Below are 20,333 nucleotides of genomic sequence, written 5' to 3' on the forward strand. Positions count from 1 at the left end.
TAACAGTATCAGCACATGTGCGCCACTCAAAGTGTGCCAAGATTACTTATGGCCCGAGTAAGCCTATAGATTAGTCAACGGGGCCTTTATGAAAGGGTCTCCAGCTCACCATGTGTGGCAGTTCCCCCTGAATTGTTGTTTTATTTCAGTGGGTGAGAGAAAACCCACACAAAGCGCAGTAATCACGCTGGAGATCCTGGATGTAACCATGGAAGCGTTTGTCTCCGTCCTCAATGGGCTACCCGGCCATTCATTTACTGATTGCGCTGAATCAATATTTAGGCTTTTCAATTTTATTAGCTGCTCCGAGGGAGATTTCTGGCACAGTGCAAAGAGAAATTAGCAGTGGCCAACCACTTTTAATCGTTTTCTTATAGTGTTATACAATATGTCTGCTTTAGCTGTCTGGCATAATTGATGACGAGTATCGCTTCTCGCTTGTTTCCTTTATTCTCTGCACTATTAATGTGCCACTGGCAAAAGCCCCCGGAGTCACCAATCATTACTGACCCACTTACCGAAAAATAAATCCCAGCCGTTTGAATTGCCTAAGAGACAGTATAACCATATGTCACAAAGCGATATGATCGCACCCTCAAGTCTTTCAATGAAACGAATCCAGCAAAGTTTTGCTGGGCGCCACACGTCTTTACTATTAGCCTGCTCACAATGACACATTGAGAAACACATTTGAAAAGAGACAGAAAATAAATTATTCCAATTTACCTGACACCTTGCTTGGCCTCTCTGTCCAAGATAAACTGCTACAATATCTTTATTACTCAGGATTACATCGATGAGCGCTCCCGGGATCTTCAGCTCCTCCTCTTCTCAAACAGCAGTCAAATACCGCATCATTTTCTATTGCTGAATAAAAAAAAACTACTGAAATCTGTTATTCCTTCGGCAGCTTTGGGTTCCCGGTGAAAAACATGGGATGAAGCGCGTCTGTCATCTAACGGTACAGAAGCCGGGTGAAATAACAGAGATGGAGCGGTTCCCCGCTCTCTACACACAGATCCGGGCTCCTGCAGCCATGTGAGAGCTACTGTTGCTGCACACACGGCTCACTGTCCCAACAGAAAAGATTAGTTTGCGGCGCTACTGTGACTCCAGCTAGTCTCCCGGTCGATGCCTAATCAGACAGGATGTTTTAATCCCATTTGTCTCTTGAGGGTGCACAGTGTGGTGGCGGACAGCTCCACCCAGAGAGCCGAAGAGGCATAGACCCCGCGAGCAGTTGCTGTCCTTCTCGCCACTGCTGTTATCACTCCACGTGAATTTTGCAGATTTGTAGCTGAGTAACTTGAAATCTGACACAATTTGTCACCGACCCATATGCACGCGGGTTTATAGGAAAATACCGCTTGCATCGTCGTCCACGTAGCCGAAAATGTTGTTCCCTGTTGATTTATAAATAGCTTTAAATACATCCTCGGCTAAATATTCGGAGGGACAGTGGTAACCTATATGTTAATAATTTAGAGAAGAATTTACACCATTTACTATATATTTATAAGGAATGAATTGACTTTAACTAGCTTAGTTTTAACCTAGTTAAAAGTAAGCTAGCTTCTATTTTTATTAACAGTTAGTTTGGGTAAACTGTAAGAGCTAGCTAGTACAGATATGAATACTGAAGTCTGTATAGAAAAATAACCTGACACTAACTTCTATCCAAAAGTTTAGCTGGTGCTCAGTCTGCTCCCAAAGCGTAAGGATTTTATCAGATATTAAGTTAACCTTTAGCGCCATCTTGCGATTACGAGTAAGGAGTTCGGAGTCATCAGTGATAACGTCATTACGTAAGTATTCTGTTGACGTGGCGTGAGCAATAGCAGTTCAACGGTAGCTAGCAGGTAGATACCAAGCCAACGGCAAGGTGAGACTGAAGATAATCCTCTGGAAGTAGGATGGACATTATTCAGGAAAATTGATTGATTGGTGTTCACTTTTTTCAGGTAAAGGCAGTTGTTGACGACTTCCCCCACACATATTATTCATCAACTGTGACGACTGACCGATAGAACTGTACAAACCTTGTTAGCTATATTGCATAGTAGGACGCCAGTTACCACTGGTGTAGCCTGTACAGACGGTCCTCGGTTTACCAACTAGCCGAACTGTGGAAGTGCGCTGTGCATGACACTTCTGTCAGCACAAGAACAACCCTTCATTTATGACACCGATTTTGTGGCTTAGAGAGACGTGTCTCTAAAGTTACGTTGTTATTCCTTGTGGAAGACGACATCGACCGGGCTTGTCGTAGGGTGAGAGCATTAGTATACTGTTTTAAAGCGAATTGCTTAGTTCAATAGCAACTAACCTTTGATTTTTGTCACAATAACGTTAACTCTTTGCAAGCGTAGCTAGTTAATCACATCCCTCCGTGCTTGATAAAGAAGACTGTGTGGTTATGGTTAACACTTTGGATTGCTAGCTGCTAATTAAGCTAACATTACGTTGGTCAGGAGTCTGGCATTTGGTTCAAAATCGTAACCTGGAGTGAAATCTGCTTTGCATTGCTCACAGCAGATGTATCACAGATCTGATAGGAGAATACCTGGATAACGTTATCAGATAAAATGTCAGATTAGCAGGTTATGTTCCCATGGCTATAATGGATAACGAAACTGAAATGTTACATGAACATAGGACCTTGACATCTCGAGGATTAAATTATTTGTAGCATTACTTATGATACTGGAAAGTGGATACAGTTTGTTTATTTTAGTATGCTGAACATCCTCATTTTAACTGCCAGAACTGTATACTTAGTTTAAGTGAACTTCGCTGCTTCCTACACTTGTTAATTGCAGGTTTCAGAAAAGGAAATGCATGCTTGGTTTTGTATGATGTTATAAAGGTCACGTAGGCCAGCTTTCATTCACAGTCTCTTTATAAAGTATCTGTATGGTTTAATTTGTCACATTGGGGGTGACATTGACAGCTGTAATGGTGTTGTGCAAGTTCAGGATTTATTAGTAAAGCCTATCTCTGCTTTTCCCAATACAGTGAAGAAAAAATGTCCAGTAGAAGCCAGCACTATGGGTTCCAGTCAGCCACCATGGTGCAGCCTGCCAATGGCGGCCATGCCTATCTGTTTGGAAACAATGGCTCAGAGAATGACCTGTCAGAGGAGGATGGGGAGAGCTATGAGCTGCGGCCTCGTGGCAGAGAGAGGCTACGGAGGAGCACCTCCAGAGAGAGGATGGACGATATAATCTACCTGACCAGAGATATCCAGGAGGGTGACACACTGAACAGCATTGCCCTGCAATACCATTGCTCGGTATGTCTGTGCTCAGATCTGTGTGTGTCTGTCTTTCTTTGCTCACTCCTCTCTATAGGGAGTACTCACTCAAACCCTCCCTCACTGAAGTAGACTATTGTTTTTATCTTGATGCGCTATATTACATATACACCAATAATTCACCCATCAGCCACAACATTAAAACTATATTTTTTACACACCAACATATATATATATATATATATATATATAGATAGATAGATAGATAGATAGATAGATAGATAGATAGAGAGAGAGAGAGAGAGAGAGAGAGAGAGAGAGAGAGATCTATATATATCTATATCTATAGATATCTATAGATATAGATATAATGTATATTTATATATGTATGTGTGTGTGTGTGTATATTTATTTACATACATATAATCACATTGACATAAGTATTTAGAGCCTTTGCTACGATGCTCGAAATTTGGCTCAGGTGCCTCCCATTTTTCTTGATCATCTTTGAGATGTTCTGGAAAGGCACACACGTCTATAAAGGATCTCACAGTTGACAATGCATATCAGAGCAAAAACCAAGCCACAAGGTTGAAGGAACTGCCTGCCGAGGTCAGAGACAGGATTGTGTTAAAGCACAGATCTGGAGAAGGCTACAAAAAAATTCTTGAATTTTCTCCCTTTTATTTGCTTTTATTTTACCAGATTTTTCGTGTATGTAATATGTTGGATTGTTATTTCCAGAAGTCTATAGAAGGTTGACTATAATATCTTTTGTGCGCCATGTGTAAAGAGCACCATTCTAATTTAATGGTTGGCTCAGAATCAAGAATATTCATAGGACACTAAATTTAACAGCATCATCTGTCTCTAAGCATTTTTATTAATTTGTCTTTCTTCTATGTGTTCCTCAGGTGGCTGACATTAAGCGTGCCAACAACCTCTTGACAGAGCAGGACTTCTTTGCCCTGCGTTCTGTTAAGATTCCTGTGAGGCGCTTCAGCGTCCTCACTGAGACACACAGCACTGGACCTCTTAAATCTGCCTCCCCCTCAGGTGCCAGGCACCTGCCTCAGATCTCACCCGTTACCTCCCTCCCCTCTGAGTCCTCCACAGACTCTTCTTCTTCTACCGACAGTGTGGAGGGATTCCTCCTGGAGAAGGACAAGGACATTGAGCGGCTGGTGAAATCCACAGGTCCGTCTCGGAGCAGCTTGAATGAGGTTGTTTCCTCCTTAACGCTACAGCAGCAGCAGCCACTGCTAGCAGAAGTAGAGTATAAACCAGCACAGAGGAAGGACCCTTATTATGGGGCAGACTGGGGCATGAGATGGTGGGCGGCAGTGGCCATCATGCTGGTTGTTGGTATTGTCACGCCTGTGTTTTATCTGCTGTACTATGAGGTTATTATGAAAGCTGATGTCAGCCATCATGGCATTCCTACACAAGCTCATGGCGAAATGCCTCATGGACATCTCCATGACAATAATTTGGACCCTCCTGTTTGAGGAGACAACCATACAGGGGCTGGACCTGGACATCATGCTGGAAATGTGGTTAAATGAGATCCCCAGGGATCCGGTGTGGACAAAGCAGCAGAGGGTGAACACGGCGGGTATGAGAAAACATAGCAAAGGATTATTACTTTACATACAAGTTTGTTGCTAACTCAGAGACTTAATAAAATTGGATGGATGTTTCCATTTTTTAACTTAACTTTTTGACTTAATACATCAATGCAATCTGTCTGACTGGGACAGTCACTTTACTGTGCAACAGTCATTTTTATAGGGTTGACAGACTAGGAATAAGGGTGTGGCCACAATCATTCCTTGTGTCTGTCCATTTACGTTTATATGCTTTTCAACAAAAAGCATAGATGGGCTGAACATGGGTCCAACTGTCTATGCCAGATGTGTGTCGCATGACAAGCAAATGTTATAATAAGCTGAACTAATTGGAACTGATGGAAAGGTTTCAGAGTTTCTGTCATCAGTGAAGCCAGGAGAACTCAGGGGATGTTTTTGTCATCACCTGGGCTGCTGCATTTTCCTAAAGCGCCATACAAATTGTGTCAAACAAGTTCAAAAACAAACCAAGAGAGAAAGCAAAACTCTAACCTCTTTCTTCTGTGATGGATCAGTGGCCATACCCTAAGACAGTCAATAATTCTGTGGATTTGGTTTGAGAAACCAAATCCACAGAATTACTCTCAGACTTACTCTGTTCCAACTGTATTTTTGCCATGTTAGTAATTTTTCAATACTATTTGTTGGAAAAGTATGATTGCTGCCATTGTGTTTAATACAGAATTAATTTATTTCACGACTATTGAGCATTCGTTTTTACTTACACTACCAGTATTGAGAGCTACCAGTTAAATTATGTTTCTGAAATTCAATGAAATTTGCTTGAATTTTTCTCCCTTTGATCTTGCCTGGAACTGCTTTTTTTTTTTTTTTTTTTTTTTTTTAATTAAAAAAAAACAACCTATGAGCACAGTGAGGAAAATGGAAAATGCACAGTATTCCCACAATGACTCACACTTGTATATTATGTGAAATTTTAGACTTTGTTATATAGCCCTTTTATTTTGTCACCGTGTTCACTTGGTATTTTATGACAAAGCGTTTTGTGTTGTTGACAGTATGTGCCTTTCAACCTGTGGAAATGTGCTACAGGCTGGAGAATAAATACATCTATTTTGAATAAATTATTGTCAGTGTGCACATAGTTTGGCATTTATTTACATAAATCATTAAGGAAAGCTCCTCTCTCAAAAAATATCACTCTGTTGAAGAGTATTTCCAACGTATCTACAATATTTAACGAATAGAAACAATCACATAATGATTGTTTACTTCAACAACCGTGTACGCTTGCTTGAGTTTGTATGGTTGAGTCATGCTGTTTCAGTATGTTGCTTCACCATCCATATTGTCATCACTGTCTGCAGCAAAATCTTCGCCATTGTCAAAATAGCTTTCTATGTAGTCGTTATCCTACAGTGAAACAAAGGAAACATGGATTAAGTAAAATTAACTCTAATTCTTACATACTGACCACATTAAATTGGTGTTTAATAAATTTGGCAATAAAGATTTCAGGTTATCATTTTTAATCTAACCTCTTCAATATCCTCTTCATCATATTCTTCCTCTTCAATTTCTTGCTCTTCATCCTCATTCCCTTTTTTCTTTTCAGTCTCATCATCTGATTTTTCAGGGTTCCCATCGTCTTTTTTTGCCAGTTCCTGAAATATCGATATTAGGATTCAGTTATTTATGTAAAACATTTGCAGGCTCAGAGGGACATGCATAGTTCTTGGTAAGTACATACAGTATACATTGTGAGCTCGTATATACTGCAATAACATGACGCTTTGATAAATGGGCACTTGATAAATCATATCAAGTCAACATTAACAGTACATGTAATCCTCAGTAGCTGAACAAAGAACAAACAAGTAAATAGAATCTTACATCTAATTTACTCAGCATATCCTGTGTGTCTTTGCATGGAATCTTCACTGTTTTCTTCTTTGCGCCTGTTGAATTTAAGCATTTTGTCTTTATCCTTATAGTTATAGACTGAAATCTCAGTATATAAATAATGTCTTCATATACCTGCTTTAGCACGCGTTTTTTTCTTTTGGGGCATCAATTCTTTTGGGAAAAGGTTCCAGTCTAAAATATCAAGCATAGTATTTATTTTCCATATTTTTCTCAATTTGTTCTAATCCCATTACAGTGTGATTATGCAAGTACCTGGAGTCCATTCCTCATCCTCCATCTGGCTTTGCTTTAGGTATCGTTCCGTGTATCTCTCCACTTCTGTTTCATGTGAACAAGAGCAACTTCTGCCTCAATACCATTAAAACAAGTCCCAATGTACTCTCACATCACATTCGGCAGTCTAGTAGAAACACAAGTGTAAACACCACCCACTGGGTGCTACTCCAGATTTTTAGCCACAATGATAAATCAAGTTTGACATTTCGACTACAGAACACATGCCAGTCCCAAACAGAATGAGTTACTGTCATAGATATAATCTATCAAACTCTCAGCCATTGAAATGACAGTTAGCACATTGTTTTGTGAACACAGAGCACCTTAATTATGCATCTTACAACATGTAGGACAAGACATTCTGAAAAACCTAAATCTGCTACTTGTTACAGATATATTTAGCTCACTGTTGACCAAGGGAACTCTGAAAGGCCTGTAAGGCCAGACCATAGAAATCATATTAAAAACGAAAGATGAGACAGCAGTTGTAACTCAATATTTCTATCAGCAATCAGCCTCTCTCTCCTTTTCGCAAATATGACCCCAATTAAATGTTTCAGTTCCTAAGTGCTGCATTATCTTTCCTCACAGCAGCCAATTGTCTTGCCATAGCATTTCTATTAGATGTCAGGTTTCTAATGCATGACTCTCCCCCTCACCTGTTTTATTGGATTGAGGCTTTATGTTATGTGGCAGCCGTTGCATTGTTCCCCTCATCTCCTGTTTCAAGGCCAACATGTAGTCCTCATCCTCACCAGCTTTCAGTGGAACTGGTTTAAAGTCTGTGGTCTGGAGGTAAGATAGATAGTGAAAGGGAGATGACAGCAGTTAAGTGTAACAGTTATGTTTCTTTTTCATAGGAAGATTTGTTTACCTTTGATCAACACTATGGCGCAGATGTGGAAGCATACTGAAAAACCTGTAAGTTTTACCCCCTCTTTTTTCTTTAACAGATCACATATTGATTTTAACTGATATGCGTACAATTACATCTATTGCTTATAGTAAAATGCTGTTCCGTAGTACAAAATTTTACTAAACTGATCCTAAAATATATGCAAAATACAATCAAACTGTCATGTATAGTGTCTAATGTCCTTGAAGGGCACAGTAATGCAAGTGGATACTTGCAGAGATAGTATGAGGAAGAGGAGTCAATAAGGGCCCAAAGGTCTTTTTTTTCCCTTTGGGCCCCTATTTGCTGCATCATTCAGAAAATGCTAGAAGCAGCCTATAGCAACTGATACCTGTTCTAGCAGAGGATGCTCTGGGAAGAGGCACTTAGTGGGACACTGGTTTTAAACATGTGCAGGTCCTTAACATGACCATGACAAATATTCTTTTAAACAACTTTAATTATGAAAATGAAATCAAATTTCACAGCGTGTGCTTTTTGTTTAAAGAGATCATGCAAATTTCACCTGCGGTTAAGACCTTGAGGGCTTATACGTGAATTTAATGTACTGCAATTTGATATGTCATCCTGGGCTCTCTGCATATGTGTGTGTGTGTGTGTGTGTGTGTGTGTGTGTGTGTGTTTGTGTGTGTGTGGTCGGTACTTACTGGAAACATCGGGCTGGGCCCCACCCTGGCTTCTGGCATGCTGCCCCTGCCGATGCCCAGAGCCTCAATGTTGAAGGTAAAGGCAGCGACTCCACGACCCTTGCCTGCCATGGCTGCAAGCCTCCTCTGTACCTGCAGCACAGAGTCCACATGTCTTCAGTCAACTTCACTGTCAAACACGTGCAGACACAACAAGTTAATGTGACACATCGTCGCCTCTTCTCTGACTTTGCCTACTATGCAACGTTGGTCAACACTGACATATTAGATCGGAAGCACATTCACACATACAGTAAGTTGTAATACTCACTAGGGGACTGTTAGTAAATTGCTCCTAATGTGGAGACGTAAAATCCTAAGAGTCTATGTACTTCAGGGCTATTCAGCGGCTTTTAGCCTTTACTTTACTCCATGTTTTCACTTTTCGAGTTTACTTGTCATTAACATGCAGCTACCCAGTTTTATCTGTTGTTCGGCACGTAAACTAACTCCTGAAATCACTAAATTTACAGCTAACTCTTAGTAAGACTGGTACTGCTTTGCTAACACCGTCGTGGAAACGTATTCTCACACTACACTCAGCATGTGGAAATGTGGCTTTAACTCGCCCCGCCCCTGCTTGACGTTGCAGAAGGCGTAACCTCTGACGCAGCCAATAGTAGCACGCTTTAGGCTGTCGTCACCCGCCCGTTCGCCCAATGAGCGCTCTCCTCCTACACGGGTGTAACAGCGGCCACCATCACATTAACCTGAATGAAAACATACTAGCTCTAGCTTGAAGGCTAGTTGCACTTCTCTGCAGCAAAATCACCCGACAGCACAATACCCACACCAGCCTACCTCGCTAAGTGCATGAATTGGGATGTCTGCAGCCGACTGGTACGCTCACAAATCGCTCGGAGACGGACTCTTCTGGATCCAGGAGCGATTCTACCAGTCAGAGAACCGGGCCAACATCTGGCTGCTCCGCGGCACACACCAGGACGTGGTTATAGACACTGGTCTGGGCTTGAGGAGCTTACCTGACTACATTGACGCCAAGGGGCTGCTCGGCAAAGATCCTCAGAGGAAGAACCCGCTGCTTGCCATCGCCACCCACGCCCACTTCGACCACTCGGGCGGCCTGCATCAGTTCCGACAGGTGGGCGTCCATAGCGCCGAGGTCGATGCCCTGGCCAACGGAGACAACTTCGAAACGGTCACCTGGCTCAGCGACAGGGAGATAGCCGAGGCTCCCAGTCCAGGATGGAGGGCAAGGCACTACAAAGTCAAGGCTGTGCAGCCCACACACATACTGCAAGAGGGTAGGTCGGAGAGGCCGCTTTTGCAGATATGATATATGGTAGGGTAGCAGGTCTGTCCTCAAAGGCCAGGTCACAAGGTCTACATGCATTAGCCTGGGGATAAGCATCATGGTCGATACCGTTAGGCAATATTTAATGGCTGCGCCTGCACTCTAGCAATATTTTGCACATTATGCTCTATACGAAATCCTTTCTATCCCCACGGGAAGATTTCACGGCACAATGAATTTGGCAGAAGACCAAAAATGACTTGCTAAATGAGTGCACGCACACGCACACACACACACACACACACACACACACACACACACACAGTTTATGTTCAAAGGATGTTGTATTTGATCAAGACAGGTTTGCAATAGGAGGTGATGGGTATTGCTTATATAATTGTAAGTGTCTCATTACATAACATGAGATGGGTTATGTAAAGAGTGCACAGACAGGTTATTTGTAAAGGGGTGGCCACCCTAAGCACAACTGTATTGATAATTTGGGAGACAATGTGTGACAAGAAGAATGAAACCTGTTTTTTGTTTTTTTTTTCTGGGCAGCTATTTGTGCATTCATACTTGCAGAGCAGTTCTTTTTTTAAGCCAGCGATGACTGATGAATTCTGTTACATCAAAGAAAGAAAGAAGAGGAGCCAGCATCCCATAGAGTATTAATTACCTTACAGCACTGATTTAGCCATCACCCACCATGCTGTTAGTAGATACACACCAGATCAATCACTATTAGATTAAACTCACATTCTTTAACTTTTGATTTAAGATGTTGCACAAAGCTTCACAAAGGACCCCTCATTTGGGATGAGCAGCTCTGCTTTTGTTGGAGTTTGGTCCAAAACCTTACCTGTTAGCCTCTTTAGTATTCTTATAGAGTGTAATTTTGGCACTGTTGGTCCATACACTGACTTGCTCTGCTGTGTTAGAGCCACTGCTGCAGTGCAGTTTAAATATCTAATTGCTTGGTCTGCCAGTTTCACGTTTTTGTCACACTGCGTCTGGACCAAATCGATGATATACTGAATGTCCACGACTATACACATCATGGTGATACGAGGTGAACCTGAGGTGATGCGTAAAACACAAATATAACCCTGGCTTGATTCCAGCCAGCGAAATTATGAGGAATGTATGGATTTAGTCTGGATGTAAATCTGGGAATGGGATGCCTATGGGCCTAAGGGTATAATTTATATTGTGTTTGTATGTGTGAATGATTGTGAAAATATGATACCATCTCTCCCTCTCTCCTTTCTAGGTGATGTCATCAACCTGGGTGACAGACAGCTGATGGTGCTCCACATGCCTGGTCACTCTCGGGGCAGCATCTGCCTCCATGATCGTGACAATAAGTTGCTCTTCAGTGGAGACGTAGTGTACGACGGCGCCATGATTGACTGGCTGCCCTACAGCCGCGTCAGCGACTACATCAGTAGTTGTGAGCGCCTGGTGGGGCTGGTGGACAGCGAACAGGTACAGTGAAACACACTAGAGGTGGCGTAGCCTTTTTCATAGTTCTACTATTTTGGGTCATTAATTGAGCTTTGATGCACAAGGTATCCAATTCCGTCATCTAAAAAAATGTCATGGTCCTATTATAAGACTTTTGACCAGAAGTTTCCATTATATGTACATTTTAGGTGCTGAGCTGACGTTTGTTCACTACCCTCAGTGACAATGGGATTTTAGTTTACAAACAATTGTGTTTTTGTAAAAAAATATATGTTAAGAGGAGAAAGTATGATTAATTAAGTAATTTCCATGTAAATCAAAAGATTTACCAGAATTTGTTTTTCAGCTGTATGTAAAAATTGTCCTTAAATCAGAGATATGTACCATGTACTGATGAATACAGATTGGTGTTGACCCAAAGCAATTATGCTGGAGTGTGTCACAGCTGATGATTTAGAAATTCATTAAGCCTGTACTGTACAACATCTGTTTAACTGGCAAATTCATTAAACAGGTTGACCAAGTCCTCCCAGGACACTACAACACCTTTGGTGCGAAGCGGCTCCATCGGATTGCGTCCACATATATCAGCAGAGCTGGAACGTGCCCTGCAAAGTTCTCCACATTTGCCTGGAGTACTCTGGCTGGGGTGGCGCTGCGGGCGTTCAACCCACGGAGCGCCTGCTAAGGAGAGCGGATCATGGAGCTGGAGGAAGCATAAGTGCACAAAGAAAAATGTTTAAATATGGAGGACATGAAAGAGGGTGAGGAGGGGAGACACCCCTCATTTAAACATTGTTCATTTACTTATGTATTCCAACAGAATTCATATAATTGCCAAACTTTGCGTAAAATGCCCCTATTGGGTTACATAAGTCACTTATCAGCATCTTATGAAGCATATAATATGGAGTATTTATTAGTGTGATTTTGTCATATACTGATGATTATGTATATGTTGGCCTGAATATGATTAGATGTATGGTTTTTTATACTTTAAGCAGATGTTTAGTTACAATAGCACAACAATGGTACAACTCTGCACTACAAACAGAAAGCAGGGAGCTTTGGGTTTTCCTCTGAGACATTCGAAAGAGACTCAGTATGGCCATAGTATTTCTCTATGCATAATATAAAGCTCAGTGAAGACTCGGTGTCGACTACCTCCTATGTTTGTAAGAGTGCTTTGTACTATTGACTAATCTACGGCTTTGCTATTGAAACATTGACAATAAAGCTTCTGTTCTACCTGCTTTTCTTGATGCTTCTACAACACAGACCGCTCCAGCCGCTATATGGAATTTTATCTTCAGTCGTTAACATAAGAGGGGATCTCCTATGGGATTTGTTGCTGGAGGGAGAAAGAGAAGCAGAACAGAATTGGATAGAATATGATCCATCATATGTTCAAAGTGCAGAGTTCTGTAAGTACTTCTCTGATTGGATGGAAAGCTCTCCAACTGCAGGGAAAGGTGTTGATGGTGATACAGGAGAGAGAGGATGTTCCTGATCAGAATTTTTAGTACACTGTGCAGAATGAAGAAAAGTGTGCCGTGTTTTACCTAGTTTACACTCATATCTTCTGTGTTACAGTGTAGTTATAGGTGTGTTGTCTTCATATGTCCTTGGAACTGTAAGATTCACGGTAAGGAATTATTTTTGGAAGATTCTAATCAATTTCAATTTAAAATGTCATACCTCTGACATATTTACATGTAACAAAAGCATACGATTTAAAATATTAATTAGTGGGTCTTATTTCCTGTGGACAAGGCAGATACAGGTATGATAGAAACAAGGCAGTTGTGAGTTGATAAAACATTTATTATAATTAATGTTATATTATTTAAACGTGAGATTTACACATCTCTCATTTTATGTTCGCCTTCTAGGATGGCGCACATGCAGAACACGAAGCCTGCTAAAAAGGGAAACTCTTGCAAGGTTATAACATTCAATGGTATCTATTTGTAACAGTTAAAGATCTGCACATCATCTGTCAACATTATGATAATCAGTTATCAATATAGCTGCATTTATAACAAAATCAATAATATAACAAAAGACAAAGAGAGGAGGTTTATTTGTTAACTTATAAAAATTAATTTACAGTAACAAATGCTGTTTTTTTTAAGCATTTGACATAAATCTTAGTTAAAATGGTTGCTCGAGTTCTGAGCCCCAAGAGGGAAACTGTTACAGTAAGTAAGTCCAAAGTAAACAACGGAGACAGAGAAGAAGAGGCTTTACTGCACTGACAGAGACACCGACTCTCCTACAAGATTTGATTCTGTTTTCTTGTGATAAGAAAAAACTGCAGTGAATTGTCTAAATGGCAACAACTTGCATTATTAAAAAAAAAAAATAGGCTGCAGTGTAAACAAACCATTTAAATTTTGCTCTTACTATAATGACTTAACAGTTGACTTTGTTTTATGTAAGTACTTAGTCTCATAGAAGGTTTTCTAAAATACAGCCACCATAAAATAATTTCTGAGATTTCTTCCTGTGTTGCATATTAATGGATCAATGGACATTTCACATTTTAATGGATTTATCATAAGCAGGAATCCCTATTCAATAAAATCCTACAATGCTGCTGTGACACAGTGTAGCAGAATTATAAGTATGGCTTAGGTTTTCAATAATACTTAAGCTTTGGTTAATTTCAGTTTATTCTAGGATCTTTTACGCAGTTCTGACTACAGCCTGTCAATAGTGTGCAGATAAATGTGTAGAAGTAAAGACCAGAGCACAGATTCTTACCCTGAAAAGATCACAGTAATAACCAGTACAGTAAGTATGAGCACTTGCATTAAGTTTAGCTTCACCAGATTCATTGTTGAAATGATCTCAAGTAGTTCAACATTTTAACTGTAAGTGTAATCATGCAAAAAAAAAAGAAAAAAAAAGAAAACCCAAACAAAAATGGTGCATAGTAATTTTAGGAGAACCACAAGGATCATCTGTTGTGTTTTCGAAAAGTACACTGAAGTAGATATCACAGTACAGGTAACAAACATCAACCCTTCCCTCCACACTTAATAGTTTACATGTGAAAACTCTTGAAGGATTATACCTTATGTTCATCTTGCATGTTCATCTTGCCACATGCGTACTGGCTTTCATATCAAACACTGCAAACCTTTATTTTTAAAATACAGATAAGAATCATCCAGTCAGAACACAGCTAGTGCATTAATAGAGATGACCTTGATCCAATGTTTGAGTGGCCAGGATGGTTGATGCTGAGGACAAAAGAAAAGCTTTTCCAGTTTCAGAATTAGATTCCAAAGACAGAGAGTAGGCCTAGTGTGGCGTGTTTATCGGAGCAAGTCCTTAGCTCTTAGCATCACTTAGCATGACCATAATTTGTCAAAGCAAGCAGAGTACCTCCTATTTAGTTTTGGACCGTCTTCAAAATTGTGGCTACCCAGCAAAGCGCAGAGTCGCCTGCAGTGATTGTCACCTGTCTTTTGTGTTAGAAGACATTCCAGTTTGCCCCAGGAGGGTATTCCATGATCCATCGTCCTCCAGGAAGCAGGCTAGAGGCAGCTTATCCTTCTCAGGGCTGTGCATATGGCCTAGCAGATAGCCTGAGGTTGGTTCACATGTGTTAAGCAAGTTAAACCATAGTTTAATGAGCACTATTGCCTTTAAGTCAGCATGAAATGTCTGCCAGGAAACAAGTTCACACCTGACTTTGGAGCCAGTTGCGAGGATCAAGTCTGGCCCTGAGGTTCCTGAGGCTGCGTCGAGCTGGGGAGGGCCTCGAGAAGGGGGCTCCCTCAGATGACTCAGGGCTGTGGCTGCCTTCACTGTTGCTGGAGCTGTTGCTGGAGGTGGAGCTGGAGCAGGAGAGTGTGGTCTGTGTGCTGAGCTGTGATCGAGGTGACCGAGAGGAGAGGGGGATAGGTGCGAGCAGCGAGGAGGGAGGAGGCTGGCAGGGGCACTGGAAGGTCCCTCCTCCTCCGTATCCCCTCCCTCGAAGGGTGCTGAGTTTAGCGTCCAGGGACAGAGTGCGTGGCCTCAGACGGGAGGGGGAAGATGACAAGAGAGAGAAGTTTGAAGAAGGCTCGGGCCAGCCATGATGGTGAGAGCAGGGACTGGTACTGCAGTGGCTGTCGCTGTCTGACGTCAGACTTGCATCTGAGGACAGCAGTCCCAGCTTTTGGCAGCGGTGAGGGCTCGCAGGGCTCTGTGGCAGTCGATGAGGGGTGCAGGGACGAGGGCAGCCAGCGCTTTTGGGGTTGTTCTCCTCAAACACAGACATCCAGGTGGGAGAGGTGCCCAGCTGGCTGCGGAGCTCCAGCTCGTGCAACCTCCGAGCCAGGATGTCTGACACAGTGCTGCTGAGGTCATCAGATGACTCAATAACTGCAGGAGGAATGCAGCAAAGCTCGTCATTTTACTGCTGTCGAGTAGGCTTGACGCTGGTTTTTTAAAAGGATTTTAATCTGACAAATTTGAAATTATTGGTTTGGATTAAATCTGAAATTTGGGTCTCTCAGAACACATAATGAAGTTCTTACCATTCGGAATATGAATTTGGTAATCATGCCCTACTCTGTATGTAATGAGTCCTAAGGTAGGGATAAGGATAGTTTTACTGAAAAATTTAGGAATATCTTAATAAGGACGTAAGGATTCTGGATAGATTTCAAGACATGTTTGCAATTTATTACATTTGTTAACTTCAAACTGAAGCCGTGAAATGGTATTTTCAAATATATCTTTGAGTTTATATATGAGTTTGAAATAAATCCTGGATTGCATAACTCCTGGTTGAAATTATTGGCATCCCTGAATTTTAAGTGCAGAATTCAGAATATCTTCAGAAATAAATGCAAATTAACCAATTTGGAATAATCAGAATAATTAATAAAATGTTACTGAACAACAACAACAAAAAAATGCTTTCATATACTGAAATAAGAAGTACAGACATGAAATGTACACGTGACACAAATATTGGCATCCGTTTGATAAATTTAAATTAGTTCCTCAAACAAATTAAAAAACAATTAAAACTCACCTGTGCTTCATTTGCAGGGTTCACAATTAACAAATGAATGATGGTTTTACTGCATAAAAAGGGGCCAATTGATTCCTGTTTCTTTTTCACAGTGGCAAAGACAAGAGAGCTGTCTAAGAGCATCAGAAATGCTACTATCAAAAAACATAACAATTCCAAAGGCTACAAGGTGCTAGCGATCATACTGTGCAGATTGTGGAAAAAACACCATGCAAGACATCTAAAGAGCTTCAGGCTGAGCTGGAGCCATCTGGAGTGGTGGTTTCAGCCTGTATCATTCGCTGCACACTAAACCAAGTAGGGCTCCAAGAGCAAAGGCCAAGGAGGACACCTCTATTGAAAGGAAGGCACAAAAAGGCAAAACTAATGTTTGCAAAAACCTTCATAGAGCCACAGTCTTTCTGGGGTAATGTTGTATGGACAGATGAAACCAAAGTAGAAATCTTTTGGAATGCAGTGCATCAGTTTGTTTATTGGCGAGGCAATGACTCCAATAAGGAAGAGAGCATCCTCCCTACAGTAAAACATGGTGGAGGTTCTATCATGCTGCTGTGGGGCTGCTTTGCTGCCTCTGGTACTGGAGGCATTGAATGTACTAAAGGAATGATGAAATCAGAAGGTAACAAAGGTGTTTATTTTCTTTTGTTCAGTAACCTTGGACATTTGATTAAAATATTTCGATTATACAAAATTGGTTTATTTGCATTTATTTCTGAAAATATTCTAAACTCTGTACTTAAAATTCAGGGATGCCGATAATTTCAACCAGGGCTGTACATGGGACCCTACGCCTGTTACTTCACCTGTCGTTGTAATAGGATGAGAGCAGAGCACGAATCTCAGCAGACACAGCGTTATCCTGCAGCAGAAGACCCTCGCAGGAGGGTGTGGCAAGAGGAGCTGCCGGGGGAGTTAGGAAAACCAAGAGGAAGGTTGGCAAGAAAGAAAGGGGGGAGTGGATAGTAGATGTGCAACAGGTGGAGATGAGTTTTTATAGGTTTTGATTGTCATGATGGAAATTAATAAGGGTTGAAAAGTGTTTATTAAGGAAATTAATTTTGAGGCATGATGAGGGAACAGAAAAAGATTAATTCAAGGATAAAGATAATTCGCCCGTTAAAAATGAATGGTAAAAGTTGATGGAATTTGTGGCGTTGATCGTGAATAATGTATGAGGACAAAAGGAAATGATAAAGAAAGACAAAGGAGACAAAGCCACGGAGTGAGATTCAGGACACACAAGGAAAATTGAAAAGGACAAAGAGGAACAGAGAAACAGAAGACTGAGAGTGAGTCAGCGTGTCAGAGATAAGACCCAGTCTATCTACAGTACAGAGAAGTAAAGCAGAGTTTGAGTTTGAGATATCAGAGAGGAAAATTTAATTGTGACAGCATCTCCCATGCACATGGGCCCAAGGAATTATAGCTACATACAGTCACATGCAGTGCAGGCACAGTTCTTCCTTTCCCTGTCTTCCCTTTATTTTTCCTTTTCGAGTTAAGAGTGACCAAAAAATGTTTTTTTGTGCATATCAGAGACCCCCATCTTACCCATTTCGTGGTAAAGAGAGCCCTGTTTTGGTGTGACAGGAGCTGGTTTCCTTGGCGATGGCAGTTCAATTTTCATTAAGTCATCACAGCACTGCTTCCACTGGCCTGTATATTTGAGACAAAAAAGGTCACCTTCAACAAACCGATGCAGCAGACAGAACATTTTATGCCCTTGAGATGGAGTCTTTTAAGCAGCTATGGTAACGTATGTGAGTGGCTGTATGTAGTGGGTGTGTATCACACACTGCCTGTGTTATAGCATAGCAAGTACTTACTCATATCATAGAAATGTTGCCAAAAGGCTTCCATCCACCGGTGTGTCTCCTCGCGGCTGTCTGTGGTCAGAGTGTGTGTAACCTCCTCACCTCCGTACTGATTGCTGATACAGATATTCTGAACTTTACTGTGAGGGTCTTTCTCTGACGCACGTATTCTGGTCTCCTGAAAAACGGGAACGACAAAGACTACAATCATCTGCGACAAAATAACTACACTCAGGAATAAGTGCCAGTACTTCTGAATGAACGAAATAATGTCCTGCAAGTGATCATTATTACAATTAAAATTGTAAGTCCCCTCTGAAAATAAGCCCCCACTAATAAAGCCCCTAATTAGTCCTCTTCCAATCCATTCCCCTCCAGCAATTATCCAACAACAGGTGCAGTGTCTGGGTCTGTTTGTGACCACTAGATGGCAGTGTTGTTCCAATTCTCTATTTGTCACACTGAACTCTCTCCTTCTCCTCCTCCTCCTTTAGGAGAGCCCGACAGCTGACTGACAAAGGATCATACAGACCTGATCTGATCTAACTGACTTGGCTTTGGGTCAGCTGTGTGCTCAGGGTCCGATGCTATAAAAGACTGCCTGAGTCACTATGGAAAGAATGAGAAGCCCCACAGGCATCGACTCTCAGACGCAGAGACAGGAAATAAGATGAATGAGAACCTGACTGGCGTGCTGACTGTTTTTCACTTTGGTCTCTGGAAAAACAGAGGGATGAGAAAAATGTGATTCCTGATTGGATGGCTCTGACCGCTGTGTCTTATTGTGTGTGCAAAGACTTGAGAAGATACCAAACAGATTTCATTTTGAAATCTTTAAAGCCTTTTATGCACATATGCCTGTTCCTTTCTAGCTCTGCTGAACATTTACAGTTACACCAGAAAGATTTGCCACAGAAAGACATTTTTCCACTCTTGGCTTCTGAGCAGCTCTACTGGGACAATTGACGGCTAAGTACTTTGCTCAGGAGCACCCTGAGCAAGAGAAGATCTCATTTCTTATTTACTTTTATGGCTCAGATTCTACCATTTGGCTTAAGATTCAAACTGGCAGCAATCCACAGGCATTATCATCCATGTTGCTGATGCCTTAGGTGTTAAAAAAATTTCTGTAAAGTTTTCTGGAAGGTTGGATCAACCTCTGGAGACTTTTTACCACATCCCAAATAGTTTCTCTGCTTTCATGTGATTCTTTTCCTGACCTTGTTGATAGAAATAGTGAAAGCTGGTTCGATGTTAGCCTCCACATCTTCTTGCCGGTGGTAGCAGAAAAGGCTTGTTCCTTTCAGAACTGCGTACACTTTTGTCCAGCTCTGAGGGTCACCTCCGCACTGCTGTGAGGTAGAGAAAGTCAGTTAAGTGCGGAGTAAAAGACAGGGAAAGAAACACAAAGAGAGATGGCATCATAAGAAGCAAAGGGGGGAGGTGGAGGGGGAGAAAAGGATAAAAATAAGTCGGGGAGAAAAGCTAAAAACTATTAAAACCCTGAGTGGGAAGTCCCGCATCCGTGCTGAACACCCACCTGCCAACTTACCTTAACTTTCAAACATCCACTCATCATCTGTTGGGTCATACAGTGAGGCTGCGCTGCGAGACGGCAACACATACTGCCATAGAGTGGCAGCCAGTATGAACACTCTTCTACAGGGAGAGAGATAGATGGGCAAACATAAACACCATTAATAAATAAAAAAATTCGCTCATGAAATTCAAAATTCATGCACAAACATGTGTACTCATATGCATCCACACACACTGACACACTTCATCCCCATGTCACACTGCGCCCCCCCCAAAAAAAAAAAAAGAAAACACACACAAAACAAGGCACAAAGGTGTAAAAGACTTGCAGCTGCAGAGAGTGTCATGAAGTGCGGCAATGAAACTTTACAGCAGGCTGAAGGGCCAATGAATAAAAAACTAGGGGCTTGTCTGTCTGAGAGTCTCAGACCTTGTTAGCCCACATTATTACAGCTCTACACAACAGTCACCTCACTAGCATAGCCTTTATTACTATACTCTTGACAATGGCAGACAGGAGGGATAAGGAAGAAAAGGAGGGAGGGAGATGATGCACAGTAGGCTGGTTTAAAGGAAA

General features: G+C 41.5%; 4 protein-coding genes across 7 annotated transcripts in view; 2 read left to right on the top strand and 2 right to left on the bottom strand.

The window, feature by feature from the left end:
• The first annotated feature begins 1,832 nt into the window (after nucleotides 1–1,832).
• Nucleotides 1,833–5,736, top strand: lysmd3 (LysM, putative peptidoglycan-binding, domain containing 3). The gene is made up of 3 exons (XM_040156279.1): nucleotides 1,833–1,961; nucleotides 3,016–3,292; nucleotides 4,168–5,736. The coding sequence occupies exons 2-3, from the start codon at nucleotides 3,026–3,028 to the stop codon at nucleotides 4,759–4,761; spliced, it is 861 nt and encodes a 286-aa protein (XP_040012213.1). The 5' UTR covers nucleotides 1,833–1,961; nucleotides 3,016–3,025; the 3' UTR covers nucleotides 4,762–5,736.
• Nucleotides 5,737–5,811: 75 nt separating this feature from the next.
• polr3g (polymerase (RNA) III (DNA directed) polypeptide G) lies at nucleotides 5,812–9,226 on the bottom strand. Its single transcript, XM_040156280.1, has 8 exons — nucleotides 8,918–9,226; nucleotides 8,608–8,739; nucleotides 7,704–7,833; nucleotides 7,021–7,086; nucleotides 6,880–6,939; nucleotides 6,736–6,800; nucleotides 6,381–6,506; nucleotides 5,812–6,255 (listed from the first exon to the last, which is right to left on the bottom strand). Exons 2-8 carry the CDS (start codon nucleotides 8,716–8,718, stop codon nucleotides 6,166–6,168), a joined length of 648 nt encoding a protein of 215 aa, XP_040012214.1. The 5' UTR covers nucleotides 8,719–8,739; nucleotides 8,918–9,226; the 3' UTR covers nucleotides 5,812–6,165.
• An 82-nt stretch (nucleotides 9,227–9,308) lies between these two features.
• mblac2 (metallo-beta-lactamase domain containing 2) lies at nucleotides 9,309–12,620 on the top strand. The gene is made up of 3 exons (XM_040154423.1): nucleotides 9,309–9,911; nucleotides 11,175–11,389; nucleotides 11,883–12,620. Exons 1-3 carry the CDS (start codon nucleotides 9,470–9,472, stop codon nucleotides 12,054–12,056), a joined length of 831 nt encoding a protein of 276 aa, XP_040010357.1. The 5' UTR covers nucleotides 9,309–9,469; the 3' UTR covers nucleotides 12,057–12,620.
• Nucleotides 12,621–13,195: 575 nt separating this feature from the next.
• Nucleotides 13,196–20,333, bottom strand: part of rtkn (rhotekin) — a 54,998-nt gene continuing 47,860 nt past the window's right edge. For all 4 annotated transcript variants that reach the window (XM_040155719.1, XM_040155720.1, XM_040155721.1 and 1 more), the window contains exons 7-11: nucleotides 19,770–19,876; nucleotides 19,438–19,569; nucleotides 18,230–18,395; nucleotides 17,955–18,059; nucleotides 13,196–15,745 (exon numbers count right to left, since the gene is read on the bottom strand). In XM_040155719.1, the coding sequence (XP_040011653.1) occupies nucleotides 15,060–15,745; nucleotides 17,955–18,059; nucleotides 18,230–18,395; nucleotides 19,438–19,569; nucleotides 19,770–19,876 (1,196 nt within the window). In that variant the 3' untranslated portion in view covers nucleotides 13,196–15,059. The remainder of the gene's footprint in view (nucleotides 15,746–17,954; nucleotides 18,060–18,229; nucleotides 18,396–19,437; nucleotides 19,570–19,769; nucleotides 19,877–20,333) is intronic.

The sequence above is a fragment of the Xiphias gladius genome, chromosome 19 (genome assembly GCF_016859285.1).
Source record: "Xiphias gladius isolate SHS-SW01 ecotype Sanya breed wild chromosome 19, ASM1685928v1, whole genome shotgun sequence".
In the NCBI taxonomy this organism is placed as follows: Eukaryota; Metazoa; Chordata; class Actinopteri; order Istiophoriformes; family Xiphiidae; genus Xiphias; species Xiphias gladius.

What these genes read in the sequence shown, in the direction of transcription:
- lysmd3 (XM_040156279.1), top strand. Translation starts at nt 3,026, where the DNA reads ATGTCCAGTAGAAGCCAGCACTATGGGTTCCAGTCAGCCACCATGGTG. An exon ending in CCCTGCAATACCATTGCTCG is followed by an intron (nt 3,293 to 4,167) that starts GTATGTCTGTGC and finishes TGTGTTCCTCAG; the next exon opens with GTGGCTGACATTAAGCGTGC.
- polr3g (XM_040156280.1), bottom strand. Translation starts at nt 8,718, where the DNA reads ATGGCAGGCAAGGGTCGTGGAGTCGCTGCCTTTACCTTCAACATTGAG. An exon ending in GCCTCAATCCAATAAAACAG is followed by an intron (nt 7,087 to 7,703) that starts GTGAGGGGGAGA and finishes CACATGAAACAG; the next exon opens with AAGTGGAGAGATACACGGAA. An exon ending in ATATGCTGAGTAAATTAGAT is followed by an intron (nt 6,507 to 6,735) that starts GTAAGATTCTAT and finishes TCGATATTTCAG; the next exon opens with GAACTGGCAAAAAAAGACGA.
- mblac2 (XM_040154423.1), top strand. Translation starts at nt 9,470, where the DNA reads ATGTCTGCAGCCGACTGGTACGCTCACAAATCGCTCGGAGACGGACTC. An exon ending in CACACACATACTGCAAGAGG is followed by an intron (nt 9,912 to 11,174) that starts GTAGGTCGGAGA and finishes TCTCCTTTCTAG; the next exon opens with GTGATGTCATCAACCTGGGT. An exon ending in GGCTGGTGGACAGCGAACAG is followed by an intron (nt 11,390 to 11,882) that starts GTACAGTGAAAC and finishes TTCATTAAACAG; the next exon opens with GTTGACCAAGTCCTCCCAGG.